Here is a 19,515-nt window from a genome sequence, read left to right on the forward strand (position 1 = left end):
AGCGTAGTATGGGTACGCTTATTCCTCATCACCGCTGTCATCGACGCGCTGCTTCTTTTCCGTGCTATCCTCGTCTTCTGCAGCTCTCTTCTTCAATCCCTTCATCTTGCGAGTTTGGATCTTATCAAAGTCCTGCTTGCCCAAGTGAATACGGCCAACAGTATCGCCCATCTCGTCTCTGCTGATGTTCTTCTTCTTCTTAGGCTTGAGCTCCTTGGGCACCCTGAGCGATTGCTTCCAGACATCGGGCTTGGCCTCCATGATGCGGCCAAAGGTCATGTCCATGCTAGGTCCCATCTCCACCAATTCGATCCTTGGCAATTTCACGCCAGATCTCTTCAGGACAATCGTGTATGTGCGCAGGTAGATCTTGCCGGGCTTGCCCTCTGAAGTCATGGGGCCAGCCGTTACCGAAATTACATATTCCAGTCCAGCCAATGCAACCCTGTCGACCGTCTGTCCGTGATAGAAGTCCAGCAGCATTGACTTGAACATAATGTAGTTGGGGTTCTGGTCCCACATGTCTCCGTTGAACAAAAAGCATGGCTTCATTCCAATGGCGCTTTTGGGAGTCTATTTGTAGTATCAAGTATAAGAAACAGAGGATTAATGATATGTCCTGTCTGATTCAATTGCTTCTGTGCGATAACTGAAGTTGTTAGAGATGACTTGCCTTAAAGTCCCTCATGGGGGCACCATGCTCGACTGAAACTTCGATCATATCCAAGAGTTGATGGTCAAACATACGAGCAAAAGTCAGGGTGTGGGGGCGCTTCTTCGAGTGAGTTCCAATGACAAATAGCGAGGCGTCATTCTTTTGAGAGAAAAACTGCAGGTTGGATTGGTCTTCGAAGGGATGGATCTGATTTTTCTTTGTAAAATTGACGGCATAGGGCTTCTTGAGCATGTACTATTGTAGCATTACAGAATGGACATGAAGGTAAGTACGAAGATACCGGATGCACAGACGACATCGAGATAAAGGATGTATAACTTACAAGATCAGCAAGCATATCATTGACGGTCTGGCTGGTTTGGCTTCCACGGATGAAGATGGCGGTCTTGATGTTCTCCTCTGTCTTAGCTTCTCTGTTCTTCAAGACTCGCTTTACGCGAGCGTTTCTTGGGGTACTATAGTACAAGATCCAGGTCAAGATAGAAACATTCGGTAGTTAGATACAGTCGACATGTGTTTCCAGGCAGGGCAGATAGTTTAATTGTTGCTGTCGTAAGGAATAGAAAGAGGCAAACAGAGGTAGAGAAATAGACTCACATTGTTCGCAGCATGGCTGTGTAGTTGGTGTTTGCGTGAGGGTGGTACAATGGGCAAGGCGGATGGAGGTCAAGCAAGCAGGCACCAGGACTTCATTGACATCACAAAAAAAAAAAAAAAAAGGTAAACACGCGAAATAACAACAGTCACTTTACCAAAAAAAGGGCTTGGTTCAAACCCTATTGGATTCACGATCGGCATCACATCGCTGCATTCCTCGTGTGTCAGCACTATCGTGCACCACGTGAAATACATAGCTTGGACACACCCAAAGTAGACTATTCGTGCTCTGCACATCCATCTCTCGCTGAGCACTCGTTAAGAACGAGCACTGACGAACTTGATACGATACCTCACCGAGTGTTTTAGTCCGCTATATCCATCATGCCCACTGATACCACGGCTGGTGGTATTCAATTCCTTTGCTGCCGCACTCCTTCGAGATCTTACAATAAAGGCAGTGGCGAATTGAGCATGCGCTGCGAACATGTCGATATGAAATAGATGGTACCGCCCGAAGCGCAACCGACATGCGCAGCTTTTTTATTAGAGCTGGAGGGGTGCTTTGATATGTCGTTTTCCGCTCAATTGCTCGCCCTTCATCCTCTCCGGGTTCTCACCCCACCCCACCCAAAGGAATAAAATCAAAATTGGCTGCGTCTTAGCATCTGCAGGCACGCTCGTGTGAAACGTTGAGCCGACTCTTTCATCACTCAGCCGATCGTCTCTTGGCACAACTCCACATTCAATCATCCCCATCTTCCTGTTCACCATCTACTTACACATCCTCACATTGTCCTTTCAGTTCTTGACCGCGCCCATTTTCTCCTCGAAATGGCGTCCTTCCCCCGCGCCAAAGTAGACTCGTCCACCCAGACGGACCCTCCCCTACCCTTCACGGCGCTCCTCGACCGAACCCTCGACAGGGTCGAGGCCACCGTTCCCCTGAACCTCTCCTCCATAACCTTCTACATCCGCCGCCACCATCTCTCGCGGATAGAGCAGATCGAAGCCCTCCTCTCCGAAAACTTCTTCTTCAAAGCCGTCCTCTTCCGTATCGGTCTCCGACCCCAACACATCTTCTCCTTCCTCTGTCTCCTCACCCTCTACGGCTGCCGCCAACTCTACCGTCGGAGCGTCTATCTCACCACCAACCTCTGTGCGGTCGCCTACCCAGCCTACTGCTCCATCAAAACCATCAACAGCGAGCCCATTGCCCCTCCGCGCGGTCTCGGCCTCGAACCAACAGAGTATGGCCCCCTCTACTCTGCCCGCCGACCCAATAGCACTTACAGCAGCAGCGGCAGCATCCGGTCCGGTCGGCAGCGCTCGCGAAGACAGCGTAACAGGATGAGTAACTCCATGAACGAGGACTCGATGCAGAGCAGCAACTCCTACAGCAGCAGCCAAGAGGACTTTGACGACAGCCGACGTTCAGAGGCCTCTTCTTGGGGCCGACCATCGGACTATTCCAACTACTCAGAGGACAATATCACCTCGACCAGTTACTCTGGCTCCATGACAGTCGAGGAAAAGATGAAGCAAAGGATGCGCCGTCGATGGGCCAAGTTTTCGCAGACACGCAAGGACAAGGCAACGCGACAATGGCTCGCCTACTGGAGCATCTACGGAACCGTCCAAGTGATCGATACATGGTCGTCATTCCTGCTCGACTGGATCCCGGGTTACAATCTCGGCAAGCTCTTGTTCCTCTGGTGGGCTCAACGCCGTGGCGCCACACTCGTCTTCGATTACTTCCAACCACTGATCCAGTCTAAGAACAAGGATGGCCGTGAAGTCGCCCGGAAGCCTAGCAACCGCAGTCTGAACTCGGAAATGTCGCGTCATGAACGTGGCGGTTCGTCAGGTGGACCTAGCGGATCGAGACCTACAAGTATTCAGATGCTACCTTCGGCCTTGGCGCAGCAACACCAGCAGCAACACCAGCAGTACCAGCAGCAGCAGCCACAATATCAACAGCAACAGTTCGAGCAGCAGTTCTATGGCAAGGGTGGTGCTTCACGCAGAGACACGGCTACGTTTCGCGATCTGAACCAGGGTCGTCGCAGGAGAGAGGATTACTACGAGGACGAGGAAGACGAGAACGACTTTCATGACCATCGCAATTATCAACAGCAGTTCATTCGGGACCAACAAAAGCAGCATCAGCAGCCGTTGGATCTCCGCCGCGAATTGATGAACAGCTCACCTCACGATTCCGGTGCCTTTGCAGAGACACCCTTGTTCGAGTCGGCCGAGAGTGTCTGGAGTGCACCACCTATTTCGACGAGCATGTTGGCCGTAGACGATATCGGTGGTATGACTAGAATGGCGACACACAGTAATAATGCCACGCCTACGCCTATGTCTGTCCAGGAACAGTATCTTCGTCTGCATCAAGTTCATCAACAACAGCAGCAAGCGCAGAAGTCACTGCAGCCCCTGTCCCAGGATGCCAATTCTTACGCCGTAGCTTCAACCATCCACTGGAACCCATCGACATCAACCAGCGCTACATCCACGGACTAAGTCCTCTCCTTAGCACTCATTGAATGACCCTATAATATCCCTCCCTTCTCATCTCTCACTCGCTCCATCCCTCCCTCTTCGATTGTACAATTCTTGCCATAACACACTGAGAACCGCCTTCTCTAGCTACAATAAGAATAAAAAAAAAAAAAAGGCTCATCCTAATGCAAACCATATCATCCTCCGAGATTCTGACTATGCCTACTTCTTTAATGCCGAATATGATCTGTGGGCCGTAAATTCGTAAATAGGACACTATGAGTCCCTAGCCTGCCGTACCAACTCCTCTGGCGGATGTCTATTCCATTTGACACAAACCCGTTTCCAAAAAAAATTAAAAAATTAAAAAATTAACAACAGCAACCGAGTGTTAGCTTTCATAAATCAACAAACAGGCACGCCTCCCGATTGAACCCATACATGAAGTAATTTTTGACCAACAGCAGTACATACGTTCTTGCTATCCAGACATCCTCAGAGTTGGGCATCGCCCTCTTCTTCGCCCTGAGTTCCGCATCCCGTTTCTGGATCATGACCTGCGCGACCTGCGACGACTTGGTCTTAATGCTCAGACAGAATTTCAGGTGATCATATCGGTCCGCACAATCCTTGTATGTCCCGTAACGATAGTAGTTGCGGATATTTGATCCCAATGCTAGTTGTCAGGAAATCAGGGAAAAAAATCATAAAGGTCAGAAGTCTTCAATCAACTCAAGAATCCAACTGCCACTATCAAATACATATTTTTTTTTTCCCTAGAGGTGGCCTTACATGAGCACGCCGCAAGCTGGTTCATCGCATCCGAGACCTTGAACCGGTCAAAGATATCATCCGACGCCTTGTATTCGTCAAATTCCATCACCTGTGCCGGAAGCGAATGACGAGGCGCTGTAGCCAGGGCCTCGGGTGCGTACTCTGCCGGCGAGTTTCCCTGCACCTCTGGCTGTGTCTGTGCCTGTGCTTGAGTCTGCTGAATATGTATCTGAGGATCGGTTGCTGTTGCTACCGCCGCTGCTGCAGCTTCACTCACTGGTGCGGAGAGAGCTGGCACAGGTACAGGGGTTGGTGGTGCTGTTGCTGCTGCAGTGGGCGAAGCTGAGGATTCACCCTTGACTAATGAAGGCTGACTTGCGGATGTGTTTTCTTGTTGCTGTACCGGGACGGTTGATCTCGAAAACCAACCCATGGTCGCTTAGAATTGACGTTGCTGATCGTTGTTGAGTTACTTTCCAAATGAGGTTCACATGAGAGATGTGTTTATAGTGCTCAAACAGTCACTTTTTAGGCTTTACTGGATCTACAAAGGATATTTTACAATGGCTCCGCATCTGGACGGTAGAGATGCAGGTTCAGAACCGTGGGCTGCAAGTGATATTGAATGATAGAGATAATGAATGGCTCAAACGGATGTGCAATAAACGTCGCAAATCGCTTTGACCGCATCATGCCGCCCGATCCTGTTCCCGTTGTTGCAGCCGCTGCGTTGTTGTTCGTGCCGATAGTATTAGTTCCGCCAGTATTAATGATATTTCCATTCAATGCATTAATAGTATTATTGCTGACTCCAGCGGTATTATTGTTCGAGCTGTTGCTGACGCCGCCATTGCTGCTGCTACTGGTGCTGGTGCTGCTGATCATGCCTGGCTTGAATAAATGGATCTTGAACCTTAGCTCGCCGCTGCCACGAAGATAAAACTTGATCGGAAAGTCCTGGCACGGTCGTTGGCTATCACAATTGAAACGGTGGATATTATTAGCAAACGTCAGTTTTGCAGTTGAGCAGATTGGCGCCAGCGGATATAATTACTGAAAAAGCGGCTTTACCGATCAGATGCGGATATAACTTTCTCGTCGTAGCTGAATAGGGCCTGATCGAGATATGGACTATCGCTCAGAGACTGTGGGCTATAAGGAAGCACACAAAGAGATCGCTTTACCGCTTGGGCCGTTCTATTAAACACAAAGCAAAAAGGTTGATTGTTAATCGTATCTGCCGGGAACGCTGGACCGCCAAAAAGAGTCATCAAAGCAAGACAATACCCCCCGTTCCGTGCGTGCCTCATCCCGTACTGCGTCTTTTTCAAGTGGTCCTTGGCATAAATGTTGTTGGAGCATGTGGATGAATAATGCCGTTTGCCCCTTCCAGCCGTCGTATACGCTGTGGCACAGAATTGGTCTGCCCATGCCTCGTATAGCCGCAGAAATTCCTCTGATGCGTTGTCGTATACTGCCAAGATCTCCGTAGTTCGGATGTCATAGAAGACAAAGAAAGCTGTTTGGTACGTACTATCCGCTTGCTATTGAGTGGAAGACCAAAGATCCATTGTAAATGACATGGTAAAGATTTAACTGCATGCCTGTACGAATAAAATAAATCACGGCCACATGCCCTTCCAACAACGCAATCCAGTTTTCCAAACTTGATAAGCATAGTCGACTCGTCCAAGAACTGCATCCGCCACATAACCAGGTTTGCAAACTGCTGGAATGTCAGATGAAAGTGTCGCAGTGCAGCTCCCCTAATGGCGTGAATATTCCAACATGTATTAATAAGGTACAGAAGTTCCATGCAAGGCCTACTTTGCATATGGTAGTCAAATGACATGCAAGTACTTACCCGTCATCAGCATTGAACGCCTTCCTGAATAGATGCGCCATCAATCGCTGTTTGATCCCGCTTATTGTTTGAGCGTGCGGCTATTAGACCCGGTTGAGTGAACGATTCGACTACATTAGTCATCAGGTCCGATCAGTCATGTCGCTGCGGAGGCAGAGTGAACCGCCAAAATGCTAGTAGGACGCACCTCATCATAGTATGATTGATTGTATGCCATTTGTGAGATGTACGAGTAGTTGGCCTGATTAATCCTGGATGGAATGCCAATACTGCTGCTGGAACTAGAGGGCACTTGGTGGTATGTTGCATCTGCAGAGAACTCTGCCATTGATGACATGGTTGGCGCGAGTGCAAAAGACTCGAATCGGTCCTTGGCCCTTGGATCACCCGATTCCTCATCCTTCAGACTGTATCCATGATGATAGAATGGCGAAGTGGATTTTATGGTTTGCTGTGCAATAAACTGTTCGTTGAAGTCACGATATCGAGCCAGCACCAATTCGTCGTCGTCGTGGTTGAACCAGCCTATCCGATGAAGGTCAATTAATTTTCCATTGTTCTAAAAAGAATATGGCAGTAAACGTAATCAGAGTAAGAACAATTGTCTTCGCTAAGCAATTGCCTCCTAAAATAATTTCGTCCGCATCGATCAATTAATACCTTGATATGGATGATCTGAATGGCCTGACTCTGGATAAGCATGACGGCAAAGAGCGAGTCGTAGAGACTCACACCCGTATGATGAGCAATGGTGATGTACTCGTTTTTGAACTCCCGTTTGTCGATGATCTAGTCCAGATCCAGCGATTAAAAGCAATGGTCAGCATTCGATGCTCCAGACGAAACGAAATAGGTGTAATTGATCCCGTGGTGACAGTCGCCATTCCCGACAATCATTAGGACCAGGATTCGACCCCGCACCTTTCCTGTCACGAGTTCAATGACATAAAACACGACCGTGTCCAGGTTGGGTATACAATTGAGTGAGCATGGATACGCGCGACCGTCTGATGATACCCCTGTGCAAGGCGATACAGCGGCGACGATGATCTACAGATGAGAATTGCAGGCAGAAAACCTCGGTCAATTCAGCATGCATAAAAGAAGGCACATATCGCTCCTGCAAGAAAATGTTTGAGAGATTCGATCGATCGACCGATCGCGACAAAGGTGGTCTCCAAGAGGCAGTGCTACTTACAAAGCGCCCGTTCGCAGTCACCAAGCAAAAGTCCTTTGAGAGCATCTCAGACTCCTTCAGGACGACCGTCTCATGCTTCAACTCAAAGAAATCTTTGAAGTTAAGCGACTCTGCTGGGCGGTCCTCGGGTGGTCCTCCTGAGCCCTTGAAGCTATAGATGTGCACTGCTCGCTGGTTCTTTGACATGCCTATTAAGTACTACATTGTCGCGATAAACAAAGAACAACCCCACGGGGCCAGTTTGGATTAGAAATCACCTTCTTAAATAAAACTCCGCAAAAGTGCTCCTTTGCCAAGGTTCGCAGGCGTGGAGAAATGCAGTTAAAAAAAAAAAAAAAAAAAGAAGCTGAAGGCAGTGGAGTACATACCTGTCCGCATGGCGTAAACTTTTTGAGGTTGGAAAATTGACAATCCACTCCGTGGATGGTAGTATTGGGGTAGATTGAACGGTAGAGTCTCCGGGAAGCAATCACTGAGGACTTGCCCCGGTTTACACCGAGTTCCCGTCCTCGCAGTGATGCCAGCAATGACTCTTTTGGTCGATGGATTTGAGGGATGCCAGCTGAGTAGGAATCGAACAAATTCATCGTCGCTTGGGACAGCAGATGGGTGAGTGGAAGAGGAAGAACTGAGGGCTCTCTCTATGTGTGTCTGTGGGATCTGGTCTGAGTTATAGGAAGAGGTTACTGAATGCAAGACATGCAAACAGCGAGGACAGGGGAGATGTAGAGGGAGGGGGGAGAGGCCAGGGAGTAGTGGAGCAAGCGAGGGATGAAGAGAGGCAAAGGCATGCAGCATGGTACTGAAAAATCGAGCGGCTCGACCAAAAGTGGCTTTGTCTCAATAGATCGCCTTTGCACAGCACTTCTAGTTGCCTAGTCCAGGAGCTGCCCTGCTCTGCCGTCCAAAGACAATACCGCTCCACATGTTCTCTTCCAGCATGCGCTCCTCGCACAAGCAGCTTGTATCACAACCAGATGAGATTCGGTTGTTTGTAAAGATGTTTATTGTTACAGGGTGGAGAGTAGACATTCTGTTGTTGTCCAATAAAAGCGGGGATGCTGATACGATTCCTTGGTCATGGCTCGCCTTCTACCAAATATTCCTTTGCTTGTGCTGATTATATGATGAAGAGTCGTAATTGAGGCTCAACCTGAAATTGACGTTTACTGCTGCTGGGTCCGTGTGTAAAAAGGCGTCATAGTGCCCTCCCGACCCTTAGCTCCAGTTATACTAGTTCCCAGTCCTTTCTAGTGCCTCAAGAACGATTACGCTGTTACCACGAAGAACCTAACGTAGCGATGAAGTTCAATGAGTGTTCGTTAATGAACACATCCTAATGATGGATGCCAATGAGCACTCGACGCTACATATCCGTTGGCAATACGATGAGACTGATACATACAACCATGCCAATTGACGACTTCTCTGCAGGGTTAGTTTCCTCGACAGCCTCGTCCAAAACCAAGTTCATGAAGGGATCAAATCCCCGAAGAACTCCTGTGACCTTTCTGGAGCCGTTGAGCTGAACAAAGACACGCTTGTCCATGTACCTAAAGTGTCGCAGCGCATCAATTAAAGATAAATGGTTGTTAGCCCCGACTTCAACTCTTATAGGTGCATCCAAGGTTTGCTCAAGCTGGACCGATGACTTTTAGCCAAAGACCGATGGCTCTGGTGCAGGCTTTGCATGATCGCAATCCAGATTCCAATCCAGCGGTTGTGTGATTCCGTGTTCCGCGAGTCATACTTCTTGAGCTCTGGTGTTGCTGCCTTGGCTGACATGTTGTATGGAGGGAAGAGTGTAGGTGATGCGCGAGGCGAGGATGCCGCGAAAATATTTCCATTATCACAAGATTCCTAGCCTAAACTACGTCAGAATAAGGGAATGGAATCACGTGATGAAGATGGTCAACTACCATTTTAAGAAAATACTGCCCTCGGTTGACCTGTACTTACTGATCTCAATTGGGGCGCGATAACGGTTACCATTGACTGGCAGAGTGGATCTATCGATCATGTCGATATGATATCGAGCATCAAAAAGAATGCAGGAAGAGAGGATCATATAGAGCTGTCCATAGCGCGCGTTGATCTTTCGACGGAGCTGGTACCTCACCAGCAGGCGGTACATTTCCCTCTTCCCCACAGCACCATGAACAAAGAGCAGAAAGTGAGGTGCAGGCCTTTTTTTTTCCTTGTCTCTGCGATATTATGCTCGAAAAAAAGAAGGGATCTGCACAATGTTTACTCGTCCCATGGTCGACCTCATCCCCTGCACTCTTCTGAATTCCCGACAAGCGCGCGATTTTTATTTTCTGTTTTGTTGGTTGCTGGCGACAAAGAAAATCCCGCACTGGTTTGGGTTGGTGGCACCGAGCGCCAATCTACACTTTGGTGCACCAGTAGGCTCATGCATTCAAAATGCGCGCGTTTTCATATTTGCGGCATTTCTCCTATTCACAGATGAACAATGCTTCGTTACCAACCATGTACAGTAGAGGCTCACAGGTTACCGTGGTGTTGTTTCCTACAAGCACAACTGTGAGGTAGGATCCAACTAACGCTCGGGGGTTGGGCGTGACGATGGATTATGAGGCATTTTACAGTGACTTTGTGCCCAGTACGCGTATCTGACCTGGCGTTGCTGTCGGCTTTTGTGAATAAACGACGGTCGTCTCTTTGGAAAAGATATCGCTACGCAGCTGTCTCTTTTCTCTCCTTTTCTCTTCCAAGTCGTCGCTCTCCCTATTCCTGAGGCAGGACGCGCTTTCGACCAGGTTCTCCCATTCCCCACATTAATATCCGAGTGTCCACTTCACTTCTTCAATATAGTCGCGCACGCTCATCCTATCCCTCACGCGCTATTTACTCACAACTACTGACCCCTCTCAGTCATGACTCCTCTCAATATACATCACAAGGGCCGCAAAAGAAAATACCGCGGCCCCAGAGACCCTCTTATGACGATAAGAGTGTACAATTGGAACGCGGACGCATCCGAACGCGACCTGACTACTACCCCTTACCCCTCCGCCACCGATGATGTCAACAGCGAGTCGCATTCGCCCAGAGCTATTAGAACGATGCAACCTCAATTACCATCAAAAGACCCAAGGAAGCAGGAGCCCTCTTTTGTCGTGGTTCGAAGACAGCTGAACCAACTTCAGGATCCCACCAAAAGCGCGTGGGTATCTGTTACCGTTCCAGAGACTATCAGCGCTGTCTTCTCTCCCACCCCTACTTCGCCTCCACCTACAGCCTCGCTAGAAATCATATACACAACAGAAACGACAGCGACAGCATCAGCGACGACTACCCCAAAAGCAGAAGGTCAAAATCCATTAACAAGCATAGCCGTCCAACTCATCCTCGGAGGCCTCGCTGCCGTCTGCCTCATCGCCGTGGTTTTGCGCTGTCTCCACGTCAACCACCAGCATCATACAATCACCGCAGCACGGCGGCGAAATCTGACATCAGCCCAGGCCCAGGCTGCCGTTCACGCGTCGGTTCTTGAAGGCAGAGGTCAAACACACCTAATTCCGACAAACGAAATGACCCTTGCTGCGCGGTTGAACATGTACCGTGCGCGCACAGATGTTAGAACGCCCTACTATCCATACCAGCAGGAGCCCCATGGCACAGCAGGTGGGGGACCTCTGGAGAGCGTGAACTCATTTGTAGCGCCGTCGTACGAGCAGGATGTGAGTCCGCCGCCCTTTATGATGGCCGCAGGCAAGCCGCCTGCGTATGCCGACGCAGTAAGATCATCTCTTGCACCGCCTACACGGCCATCCGAACAGCGCATACAACCTGTAGATCCTCCTATGCGCCCATCAGATCCATCTCAGGAGCAACGATAGTTTAGGATATCATTATGCGATTTTGTTTAATCACAATTATAGCTTAAGGGCATTTATTTTTCATAATTCAACAGTTTTAAAGGCGATACAATCTACACAAATAACATTTACAAAACAAAGAGATGAGACGCATAATTAACAAAATAAAAAATACAACTAGGCTGCAAGCTTGACACCGGTGCTGCCAAATCCGCCGGAGCCGCGATCAGTCGTATCCAGTTCCTAAGTACAAGAAAGCAGTTGAGCATACGATCGCCATTAGCAATATGAAACAGAGGAACTGAGTATTACCGATCCCATAAGAGCAGAAAACAAAAAAGAAGGACATACGTCGACTTCGACGGCTTCGCACAGATGGACCTTCTCGAGGACTAGCTGAGCAATACGGTCACCTTCCTCGATCTTGAACTCATTCTTTCCAAAGTTAAACAAGACGATACCAATTGGGCCCTGCACGACAAATCAATCAACGTTAAATATTCCACTCCCTACAATAGTATCACGGACCGACATTTCAATTGGTATAGCAATATAAAACGGCATGCCTACCCTGTAGTCATAGTCGACGACTCCGGCACCGACATCGATAAAGTGCCTGACTGCGAGACCACTACGAGGGGCCACACGTCCATAAGTGCCCTCCGGGACAGCGATGCTTATATCCGTCGGTACAACGCCCTGTGATTGGGGTGCGATTGTCATGGTCTTTGCACTACACCCACGAGATCAAAAAAGCTTTGGTTTCAGAAGGGAAAATGCCAGAAGTGCAAACTAATTGAGCGGAGAAGGCGTACTCAAAAAGATATATACCTATAAAGATCGAATCCGGCAGCATGCTTGCTCCCACGAGTTGGCATACGAGCCTTCTTGGATAACTTCTTGACAAGCAGTGGGCCGAGCATGGCGTCGCTGCTTGCGGATGATGACGATGACGATGATGATGGTGAGGCAGGTATTTTGGCTATAGTGAGGAGACTACTTGAGATTCCGTCAGAGGTTTGAATGCGCTTGGTGTCGAGATGGTCAAGCTGCTGATCTTCAGTATCGCGAGAGCGCTTCAAAGCGGTACTAGGGCTCATAATGGAAAGAGAGGGTGAGGAAGGGAAGGGAAGAAGCAGATCAACAGAAAAACGATGGGAAGGAACAGCTCCTCAGGGTCGTGTCGCGTTGTTTGTTTGTTTTGCCACCATTTTTCATTTCGTTATTTTTTTTTAGCCGTGACCGTCAACGCGTCTTTTTCAATTAGCTTTCGCCTGAGCACTTTCTTGTACGTACATGTGCACTGCGACAGGGGAAAGGAAGGGAGTCCTCTCACAGAAAAAATAGGAGGCCTAGGCGCGCGATTATGGCTATTGGTTTCCGATTACTGAATAACACTGAAGCACATATTTCTCGTGGAAGAGCGCTTGTCATTATGCTTGCGCCACTGGTTCCATCATCTTCTCGTCATGGAGGTGGTCTTCACTGTTTATCAAATGTCTCACTACACCATTATTATTTAGAGCTTGTGAATTCAGGTGTCGCACGCGTTTTTACACCTTTTAAGGCCCGAGAGAAGCGACACTGAATCCCAGCATTTATCTTGATACCTTCATGTCGCCGGATAAAGTTGTCATGTGTATTAAAAAAATAGAGTATCCTAATGGACTCATGCCTTGCAGTAATAACTTTTAAAAACGAATCAAGGTGGTAGTGCTCGGTGCTCTGCAATGGTGCTCTGCAATAGAGGCTCACCAAGTGAAGCGGAACTGCAGATAGATCCGCGTAGGAATGAGTGCTGTGCTGTCGTCATATTGCGTTACCATCCACCTGGACAGTTTTTGTGCAACATAAAATGAGCATCGCCGACTATTTTTCTATCCATGGAAGCATCGGCAAGTCCGCCGCGGGATCAACTCAAACAAAAGCTTCACGGTACGCATCCGAGCGCAGCACGAAGAAGAGAAAGAAAAAAAAGGAAAAAGAGAAGAGTCGCCCAGTATAAATAAGCTTTAGGACAGGTTAATCAATCCATACCGGCCTGCCACGGTGGACGGTCGGAAAGATAATGTCGTCGGGAAATAAAAAGCTGCACAGGACATGTCGCCAAAGAGCATTTGGCCTTAATGAAGAGCGGTGGGGGACATGTCGCCCTTCCAAACTATCAACCTTATCGTGAGACATGTCACCGCTTTGGTACCTGAGATCCAACATTTAAAAGCCCTCCGATTCTTCGAATTCGCTTTCTCTTCTCTTTCTTTTTCTTTTTCTTTTTCAGATCGACATCTGGCTCCACTCTCTTCATTCCTCTCTCTTCACCCCCACCCTTTACTGGATTCTCACCTCTAGACATCCTTTTCAATTGCTCCAACTGCTCCATTGTCCTACCAAAGTTACCAGAACGCACCTACCCAGATTTGTACCACGTACCATCATTGACCTGTCTAGTGTGCCCTCTGCATCCGGTCTTACTCCTTTGCCACCAAATTTTGTGTGATCTTACCCGGCATCTCGGCTTCAACCACTAGTATTTCCGTACCACCATCTCAGATCTTGACATACCAACTAAAATACATTCGCATATAAGCATAAATACATACACATACACATACCCTTTTCCCTCAAGCCATGTCAGATCCAGCAACAACCCTACACCGCAAAACAGAGGGCCAGCAAGTGGAGGATATGATCACATCGCATTGTCCCTCGCCCACAATGACCCATCGCGGCTCAGAGCAGACTATCTCAGCCAATGAGAAAGATATCAAGAAGGAGTACACTACATCCGAGGAAATTGCCGATGTCGAATATGGCTCTGCCACAATCGATCCAGAAGAAGTACCGGCCTTGGTCGATGGCCCCGCCTATGGCTGGGTCATTGTCTTCGCGGCGTGTTTTACCCAGATGATCTCCATGGGTAGCTGTAATGTCTATGGTGTTTACCAGGTAAGAAAATCATTTCTCCCCTGTCTCGCGTGGCTCAATGCTGGGCACACCTTCAGGATACACACTACAATCAGTGCCTCCATCGAGAGTCCCGTTCCACCGAATCCTTCCCCTGTTTTCCAACGGCTGCCCTTCTGTTTACGCATGGGATGGCATGGTGTGGCACGTACCCATCAGATTCATCTCCGACCCGCGCTTCACCCATTGGACCGACACCATAGAGGCGCAACAGCCGAATTCACCCTCTCCAAATCTCTCTCCATTTCGTCTCGCTCTCTTTTTTATTTTTTGAGTTATGACTCCTTTGCGCCCTTTTGTCGACCTTAAATCCGTTAAACAAGGAAACACCGTTCGAGTCATAATGCTCCGCTGCGTGGGAAACCTTGGTTGTTCTTTTTCCCCGCTAGTCTTACTAATCCGACTCAGCGCACCAATGCGACCCTTTTTTTTTTTTTGCGATGCACACCAAGTTTGGAAGAGCTCTCTTTTGAGCTGATCTTCACACCCTTACTGGGGCCACCATCTCTTTTTCACCCACCCCTACTTTACCACGCCCACTCATCCACCACTCCCTCCACGCGCACACTACAGCTGGGGAGCTAGCTATTCAGACCTCCGCAGCCCCTTCAAAATAACCTTAATTGCCCTTTGCTCCGATTGGAGTCTCGGTTCTGCATCCTTGTGCGCCCTCGCTTCAACTGCACCCTGCCTTGCATACTCATCCCCGGATTCTCTTTGTAGGACTACTATCTCACACATACCTTCAAAGGCACCGCATCAACGTTCCAGCTCGCATGGATTGGCTCCCTAGCTGTCATGGCACTCGATGTCGCAGGTCCATTCACAGGCTCCATCTGCGACCACTTCGGCCATAGGCAAGCATCCCTGGTCGGTGTCCTCATCATGGCCCTGTCCCTCGTCGCAGCCGCATTTTCAACCCATGTCTGGCAGCTGTATCTGACCCAGGGCCTGCTCTACGGGTTCGGTGCCTCTTTGACCTACTTTGCGGGTCTGTCTCTCCCTGCCCAATGGTTCACTCGAAGCCGCGGTCTGGTCACTGGCATCGCCATCAGTGGTGGAGGCATCGGTGGACTGTGGATGTCGCCCATTGTCAGCAAGCTGTTAAACAGCAAGGGTTTCCGCTTCACCATGCTCTCAGTCGCGATCGCTCACTTGGTTCTTCTGATCCCCGCATGTATGCTCTTCAAGACGCGTCTCGAGTCTGGACGCCAGCGCGCCAAGCGGATCCGCAAATTCGGCTACAGCAAGGGCGAGTCTCTGGAGCAAGAGAAGAGCCGCAAGTTCGTGGACTTTACCATCATGAAAGACCTTCGCTTCTGTCTGCTGTTCGTTGCCGGCATCTTTGTCGTCAGCGGATACTTTACCCCCTTCTATTTTATCAGCTGTAAGCTCCAGTCTTAGTGACATGATCATTTATTTTTTCCCTCTCTCGTAGAAATTGCCCGCATATTTACTTGTCCTGAAGACATGCTGACTTGCTATTTAACACACTTTCATGAATAGCATACGCGCAACAGCACGGTGTTGATACCTCCACCGCTGCCTTAATGGTCGGAATCATGAACGGTGCCTCTGCCGTTGGCCGTATCGTCATGGGCTTGGTCTCTGACAAGATCGGCTGTATCAACGCGCTCTTAATCTCCACATTCGCGGCCACACTCTCGCTTCTGCTGATCTGGATCTTTGCCAAGACAGTGGCGGTGATGTTCTTGTTCTCAGTCGTCTACGGTCTCTGCTGCGGTGCCTATCTTTCCTCAACTGTCTCTGTCTCTGCCGCCATCTGCGGATTGGGGCGCCTGGCCACAGTGACCGGTATCATTTACGCGGGCATGGCCGTGGGATCCCTGATCGGATCCCCAGTCTCCGGTGCCATTCTCGACTCGATTGGGCACAAGACCGACTACACGGGTGTCATCCTCTGGTCTGGTACGGTTATGGCGGTGGGAACTGCGATCTTATTTGTGCTGAGGTATGTCACCGACAAGAACATGCTCGCAAGGGTATAAGCAATGATGCCAAGGGCTCTGGTGAAGAGTAGGTACTATGTACTCGTGTAGATAATAATAATAATAATAAAAGTCATATTTATAAAGAGGATACGCTGGAGGTAGTGGATTACTTGGTTGAAGGGGGGTATTACGCAGTACTGATATCTTGGACAGTTATGTTTGCTTGACGCGTTGAATAAACCAGTTGCGCGGATCTTATTGCTTGCTCATTTGCTCCCACTGGTTGGCCTGCAAAGGAGTCATTTCCTGTGGACCCTGCTGCGTCGGCATGAAGATAACCCTGGTGTTTGAACCCTTGGCCATATTGGCCATCGTTTCCAAGTAACGGATCTGCATGGCCGCTGGTGTGTTCAAGATGTCAGCGGCAGCTCTCATCAGCTTCGCAGAGTCGACCTCGGCCTGTGCGCCGATGACCTTGGATTCCGCCATTCTCTTTGCCTGTGCGGCGGACGAGAGCGATTCCTGGAGCTCCTTCGAGAAGGTGATATCCTTGATCAGGACTGACTCGACCTTGACGCCCCATTCACGTGCGGGCGCGTCGATGACTTCTTGAATCTCCTCGCCAATGGCCTCACGGTTCTCGATCAGCTCCTGAAGTACGCGCATGCCCAGAATGTGACGAAGAGTCGTTTGCGTTCTATTGAAGACAAAAACAACAACAACCAAGGACATAGAAGATAAATACGCGTTTAGAACCACCATTCGGACCCCATGTTATGATCATTGTAACTGCGCGCGTTCGAACTATCGTTTGTTTTCCGTACCTCTCAATCAATGCAGATTTAATATCGCTGACTCCAAAGACAGACTGCGAAGGGTTGATGATATGCCAGTAGAGGACCGAGTCGATCTGGACATTGACGTTATCCTTGGTCATGATAACCTGTTGAGGAATATCCCCGATCTGGATCTTGATGTCGACCTTGATCATCTTCTCCGTCACCGGGTTGATCTTTGTCAATCCTGGGTCGACAATCTTGTAGAACTTTCCGAACCGAGTGATCAAACCAACATGGCCTTGCGTAACAGACTGCAATATCCAGGTGCCAAAAAAAAAAAAAAAAAAAAAAAAAAAAAAATTAGATGGACGGTTAGAAATGTTGGAGATGAGTAAATCACAAATGCATGTTTGTGTTTGTACTCGCACTTATGCCTGAGTGAAATTGGAAACATCAGAGCAATTGTTGCAATTTAAAAAGTTGATATATGTATACCTTGTAGGGATTGGGGCAGCAGATGCAGCAGGGAATGGAGCCGAGGGCACCCATGAAGCTACCGGCAGCGTTCATGAGACTGCCGTACACGCCATGGTTTTCATCATCAGGGGAGAACTCTAATTATTCATAGCATGAAGAAGATTAGAAAAATGGCAACCGTTGAGAGGTTTGGTTTTCGTGTGAGGCCTGAAAACCGTTGGATGAATGCAGTTCCGTTTTTTACGTACCGGTTGCAAAGGACTTTTGCATGCCGTGTTGACCACGGGGCTGCTGAGTGACAGGGAGGTTGAGGGGTTCCATGGTGATATCGTCAGAACGAGAGCGAGTCATGCGCAATTGGAGTGAGGTGTAAAAGGGAGTGTATTAAAGACGCTATTTGCCAATAGACAATTGTGGTCCTGTGAATATTGTGATGGGGAAAAGTATGAGGTAGGGGGACACTTTTTATATTCAAAGACCTCCATGTGAGCCCTGGTCCAGCTGGGACAATGTTTTTCAATTTTTGTATGTTATAATGATCGACTTTGTCTCCTGTTCCTCATGGCCCGGACTCAGCTCGTGCGACCCTCCATCGTTAATCATGCACTTTGAAAGTGCCTGTCGGCTTTCGGCGTGCCCTCGCGGAAAAAAAAGAAGAGTCCAGTAGAACTAGAAAACTAGAAAGCTAGATTTTCTTTCCACTTAGGTTCAGTTTTATCCTTCCATGCCAACCAACGGCCAATTCCTGGAAGCTTTCTACGTTTTACTTCTTAACATGCAGGAAGATGGTGCATATATTTCGTCCGACAGATAAGGCATGGCATTCAATGGACGATGACACTACCAGTCTGACCCTAACTAGGTCTCATGTTAAGGTATGTGCCCACCTCATACTCGAACCGATACTCGAGAGTTAGGGTTATGGCTCATGGTGCTAATTGGCTCTCAAAACGCTTCTGAAGAAAAGGTCTTTTTCGACTCTCGGACTGGCGTCACTAAGAATTCCAGAAGCAACAAGAAGGGAACATGAACACACAATTCCATCAGCATGGCAACAACGTCTAAATATGCATCACGGTAAAACGTTCTTTCGTCGACTTTGCCTTCTTTTAAGAAGTTCCAAATAGGAAAGATGGGCGCGATATGCAGGTTGAAGTATCTGATGTGCCTGCTTATGCCCTCATTTAACTTTTGGAATCCCATGCCTCAGGCAAGTGGCGGAGTCCTATGGGTACCACATATACGCACATGGGAGAAGGGCTTATAAATACGGCTAGAATGCTATAGCCTTCTCACAGGCTCAGGAGTTTATCCCACGAGTCTATATGCCTCGCGTCTCATGCTTAGGAGGCGTATAAAAAAATGCATTCATGGTCAGGCACCACGACGCTTAAAATTGATGACACATTCATTAAAGCTGTCGCATCTCCTCGGTGAAGCCCTGCCCATCAGGTATTCACAGATATCTTCCTCACCAGACCATGTTACCGAAAGGCTTCATTCTTGTCCTACTCTGGATATCCCACCCTCGACATCGCACTGTCAAAATGTTCCGCCGTGTGCTATGTATTCTGGGTATTGCAAGCCCAGGTACTAGATGACCAGTATTAAGGATATCTTACCCTCCTAATCTTACACCAATTAGGAGAAAACGGCGACATACGAGGGAAAGGGGGTGATGCAGAGTATCTACAGCAGCAACAAGAGGCCCTCCGTTTTTCACAAGGAGTCTTGCTTTCAGATCAAAACATCTAGTGGCCATGTAGCTGCAACGCGGTAGAAGCACAGGCCGAGAAGACAGGGTGTATGCTCATATTAACTGATAGCGCTTGCTGAGTACGAATGCTTCTATCCTGTGGATTTATATAACATTTTTAAGGCCTG

General features: G+C 48.6%; 9 protein-coding genes across 9 annotated transcripts; 3 read left to right on the forward strand and 6 right to left on the reverse strand.

Moving 5' to 3' along the window:
• Positions 1 to 18: 18 nt before the first annotated feature.
• On the reverse strand, positions 19 to 1,287 carry BC939DRAFT_483849 (Brix domain-containing protein; the record flags this gene model as incomplete). Its single annotated transcript, XM_051559212.1, has 4 exons — positions 19 to 573; positions 674 to 910; positions 999 to 1,131; positions 1,274 to 1,287. 4 exons carry the CDS (start codon positions 1,285 to 1,287, stop codon positions 19 to 21), a joined length of 939 nt encoding a protein of 312 aa, XP_051413016.1.
• Positions 1,288 to 2,107: 820 nt separating this feature from the next.
• Positions 2,108 to 3,802, forward strand: BC939DRAFT_502335 (uncharacterized protein; the record flags this gene model as incomplete). The annotated part of the gene is made up of 1 exon (XM_051560274.1): positions 2,108 to 3,802. The coding sequence occupies one exon, from the start codon at positions 2,108 to 2,110 to the stop codon at positions 3,800 to 3,802; it is 1,695 nt and encodes a 564-aa protein (XP_051413017.1).
• Positions 3,803 to 3,929: 127 nt separating this feature from the next.
• BC939DRAFT_129914 (uncharacterized protein) lies at positions 3,930 to 5,051 on the reverse strand. The gene is made up of 3 exons (XM_051550059.1): positions 4,574 to 5,051; positions 4,256 to 4,457; positions 3,930 to 4,100 (listed from the first exon to the last, which is right to left on the reverse strand). Exons 1-3 carry the CDS (start codon positions 4,986 to 4,988, stop codon positions 4,058 to 4,060), a joined length of 660 nt encoding a protein of 219 aa, XP_051413018.1. The 5' UTR covers positions 4,989 to 5,051; the 3' UTR covers positions 3,930 to 4,057.
• A 1-nt stretch (position 5,052) lies between these two features.
• BC939DRAFT_129875 (De-etiolated protein 1 Det1-domain-containing protein) lies at positions 5,053 to 8,485 on the reverse strand. The gene is made up of 10 exons (XM_051550058.1): positions 7,986 to 8,485; positions 7,618 to 7,815; positions 7,341 to 7,469; positions 7,080 to 7,208; positions 6,607 to 6,978; positions 6,420 to 6,499; positions 6,192 to 6,321; positions 5,843 to 6,099; positions 5,627 to 5,752; positions 5,053 to 5,528 (listed from the first exon to the last, which is right to left on the reverse strand). Exons 1-10 carry the CDS (start codon positions 8,202 to 8,204, stop codon positions 5,114 to 5,116), a joined length of 2,055 nt encoding a protein of 684 aa, XP_051413019.1. The 5' UTR covers positions 8,205 to 8,485; the 3' UTR covers positions 5,053 to 5,113.
• BC939DRAFT_448748 (uncharacterized protein) lies at positions 8,388 to 9,838 on the reverse strand. Its single transcript, XM_051555278.1, has 4 exons — positions 9,577 to 9,838; positions 9,368 to 9,487; positions 9,023 to 9,170; positions 8,388 to 8,907 (listed from the first exon to the last, which is right to left on the reverse strand). The coding sequence occupies exons 2-4, from the start codon at positions 9,400 to 9,402 to the stop codon at positions 8,851 to 8,853; spliced, it is 240 nt and encodes a 79-aa protein (XP_051413020.1). The 5' UTR covers positions 9,403 to 9,487; positions 9,577 to 9,838; the 3' UTR covers positions 8,388 to 8,850.
• Positions 9,839 to 10,514: 676 nt separating this feature from the next.
• On the forward strand, positions 10,515 to 11,480 carry BC939DRAFT_476329 (uncharacterized protein; the record flags this gene model as incomplete). The annotated part of the gene is made up of 1 exon (XM_051558580.1): positions 10,515 to 11,480. One exon carries the CDS (start codon positions 10,515 to 10,517, stop codon positions 11,478 to 11,480), a length of 966 nt encoding a protein of 321 aa, XP_051413021.1.
• Positions 11,481 to 11,636: 156 nt separating this feature from the next.
• BC939DRAFT_483850 (dUTP diphosphatase) lies at positions 11,637 to 12,382 on the reverse strand (the record flags this gene model as incomplete). Its single annotated transcript, XM_051559213.1, has 4 exons — positions 11,637 to 11,702; positions 11,811 to 11,930; positions 12,030 to 12,192; positions 12,291 to 12,382. The coding sequence occupies 4 exons, from the start codon at positions 12,380 to 12,382 to the stop codon at positions 11,637 to 11,639; spliced, it is 441 nt and encodes a 146-aa protein (XP_051413022.1).
• Positions 12,383 to 14,174: 1,792 nt separating this feature from the next.
• On the forward strand, positions 14,175 to 16,432 carry BC939DRAFT_396312 (major facilitator superfamily domain-containing protein; the record flags this gene model as incomplete). Its single annotated transcript, XM_051552283.1, has 4 exons — positions 14,175 to 14,405; positions 15,147 to 15,625; positions 15,701 to 15,810; positions 15,930 to 16,432. 4 exons carry the CDS (start codon positions 14,175 to 14,177, stop codon positions 16,430 to 16,432), a joined length of 1,323 nt encoding a protein of 440 aa, XP_051413023.1.
• On the reverse strand, positions 16,229 to 17,843 carry BC939DRAFT_130058 (uncharacterized protein). The gene is made up of 3 exons (XM_051550060.1): positions 17,650 to 17,843; positions 17,200 to 17,465; positions 16,229 to 17,072 (listed from the first exon to the last, which is right to left on the reverse strand). Exons 1-3 carry the CDS (start codon positions 17,722 to 17,724, stop codon positions 16,631 to 16,633), a joined length of 783 nt encoding a protein of 260 aa, XP_051413024.1. The 5' UTR covers positions 17,725 to 17,843; the 3' UTR covers positions 16,229 to 16,630.
• Between the last annotated feature and the right edge of the window lie 1,672 nt (positions 17,844 to 19,515).

Source organism: Gamsiella multidivaricata, assembly GCF_025024155.1.
Source record: "Gamsiella multidivaricata strain RSA 2152 chromosome Unknown BC939scaffold_26, whole genome shotgun sequence".
Taxonomy (NCBI): Eukaryota; Fungi; Mortierellomycota; class Mortierellomycetes; order Mortierellales; family Mortierellaceae; genus Gamsiella; species Gamsiella multidivaricata.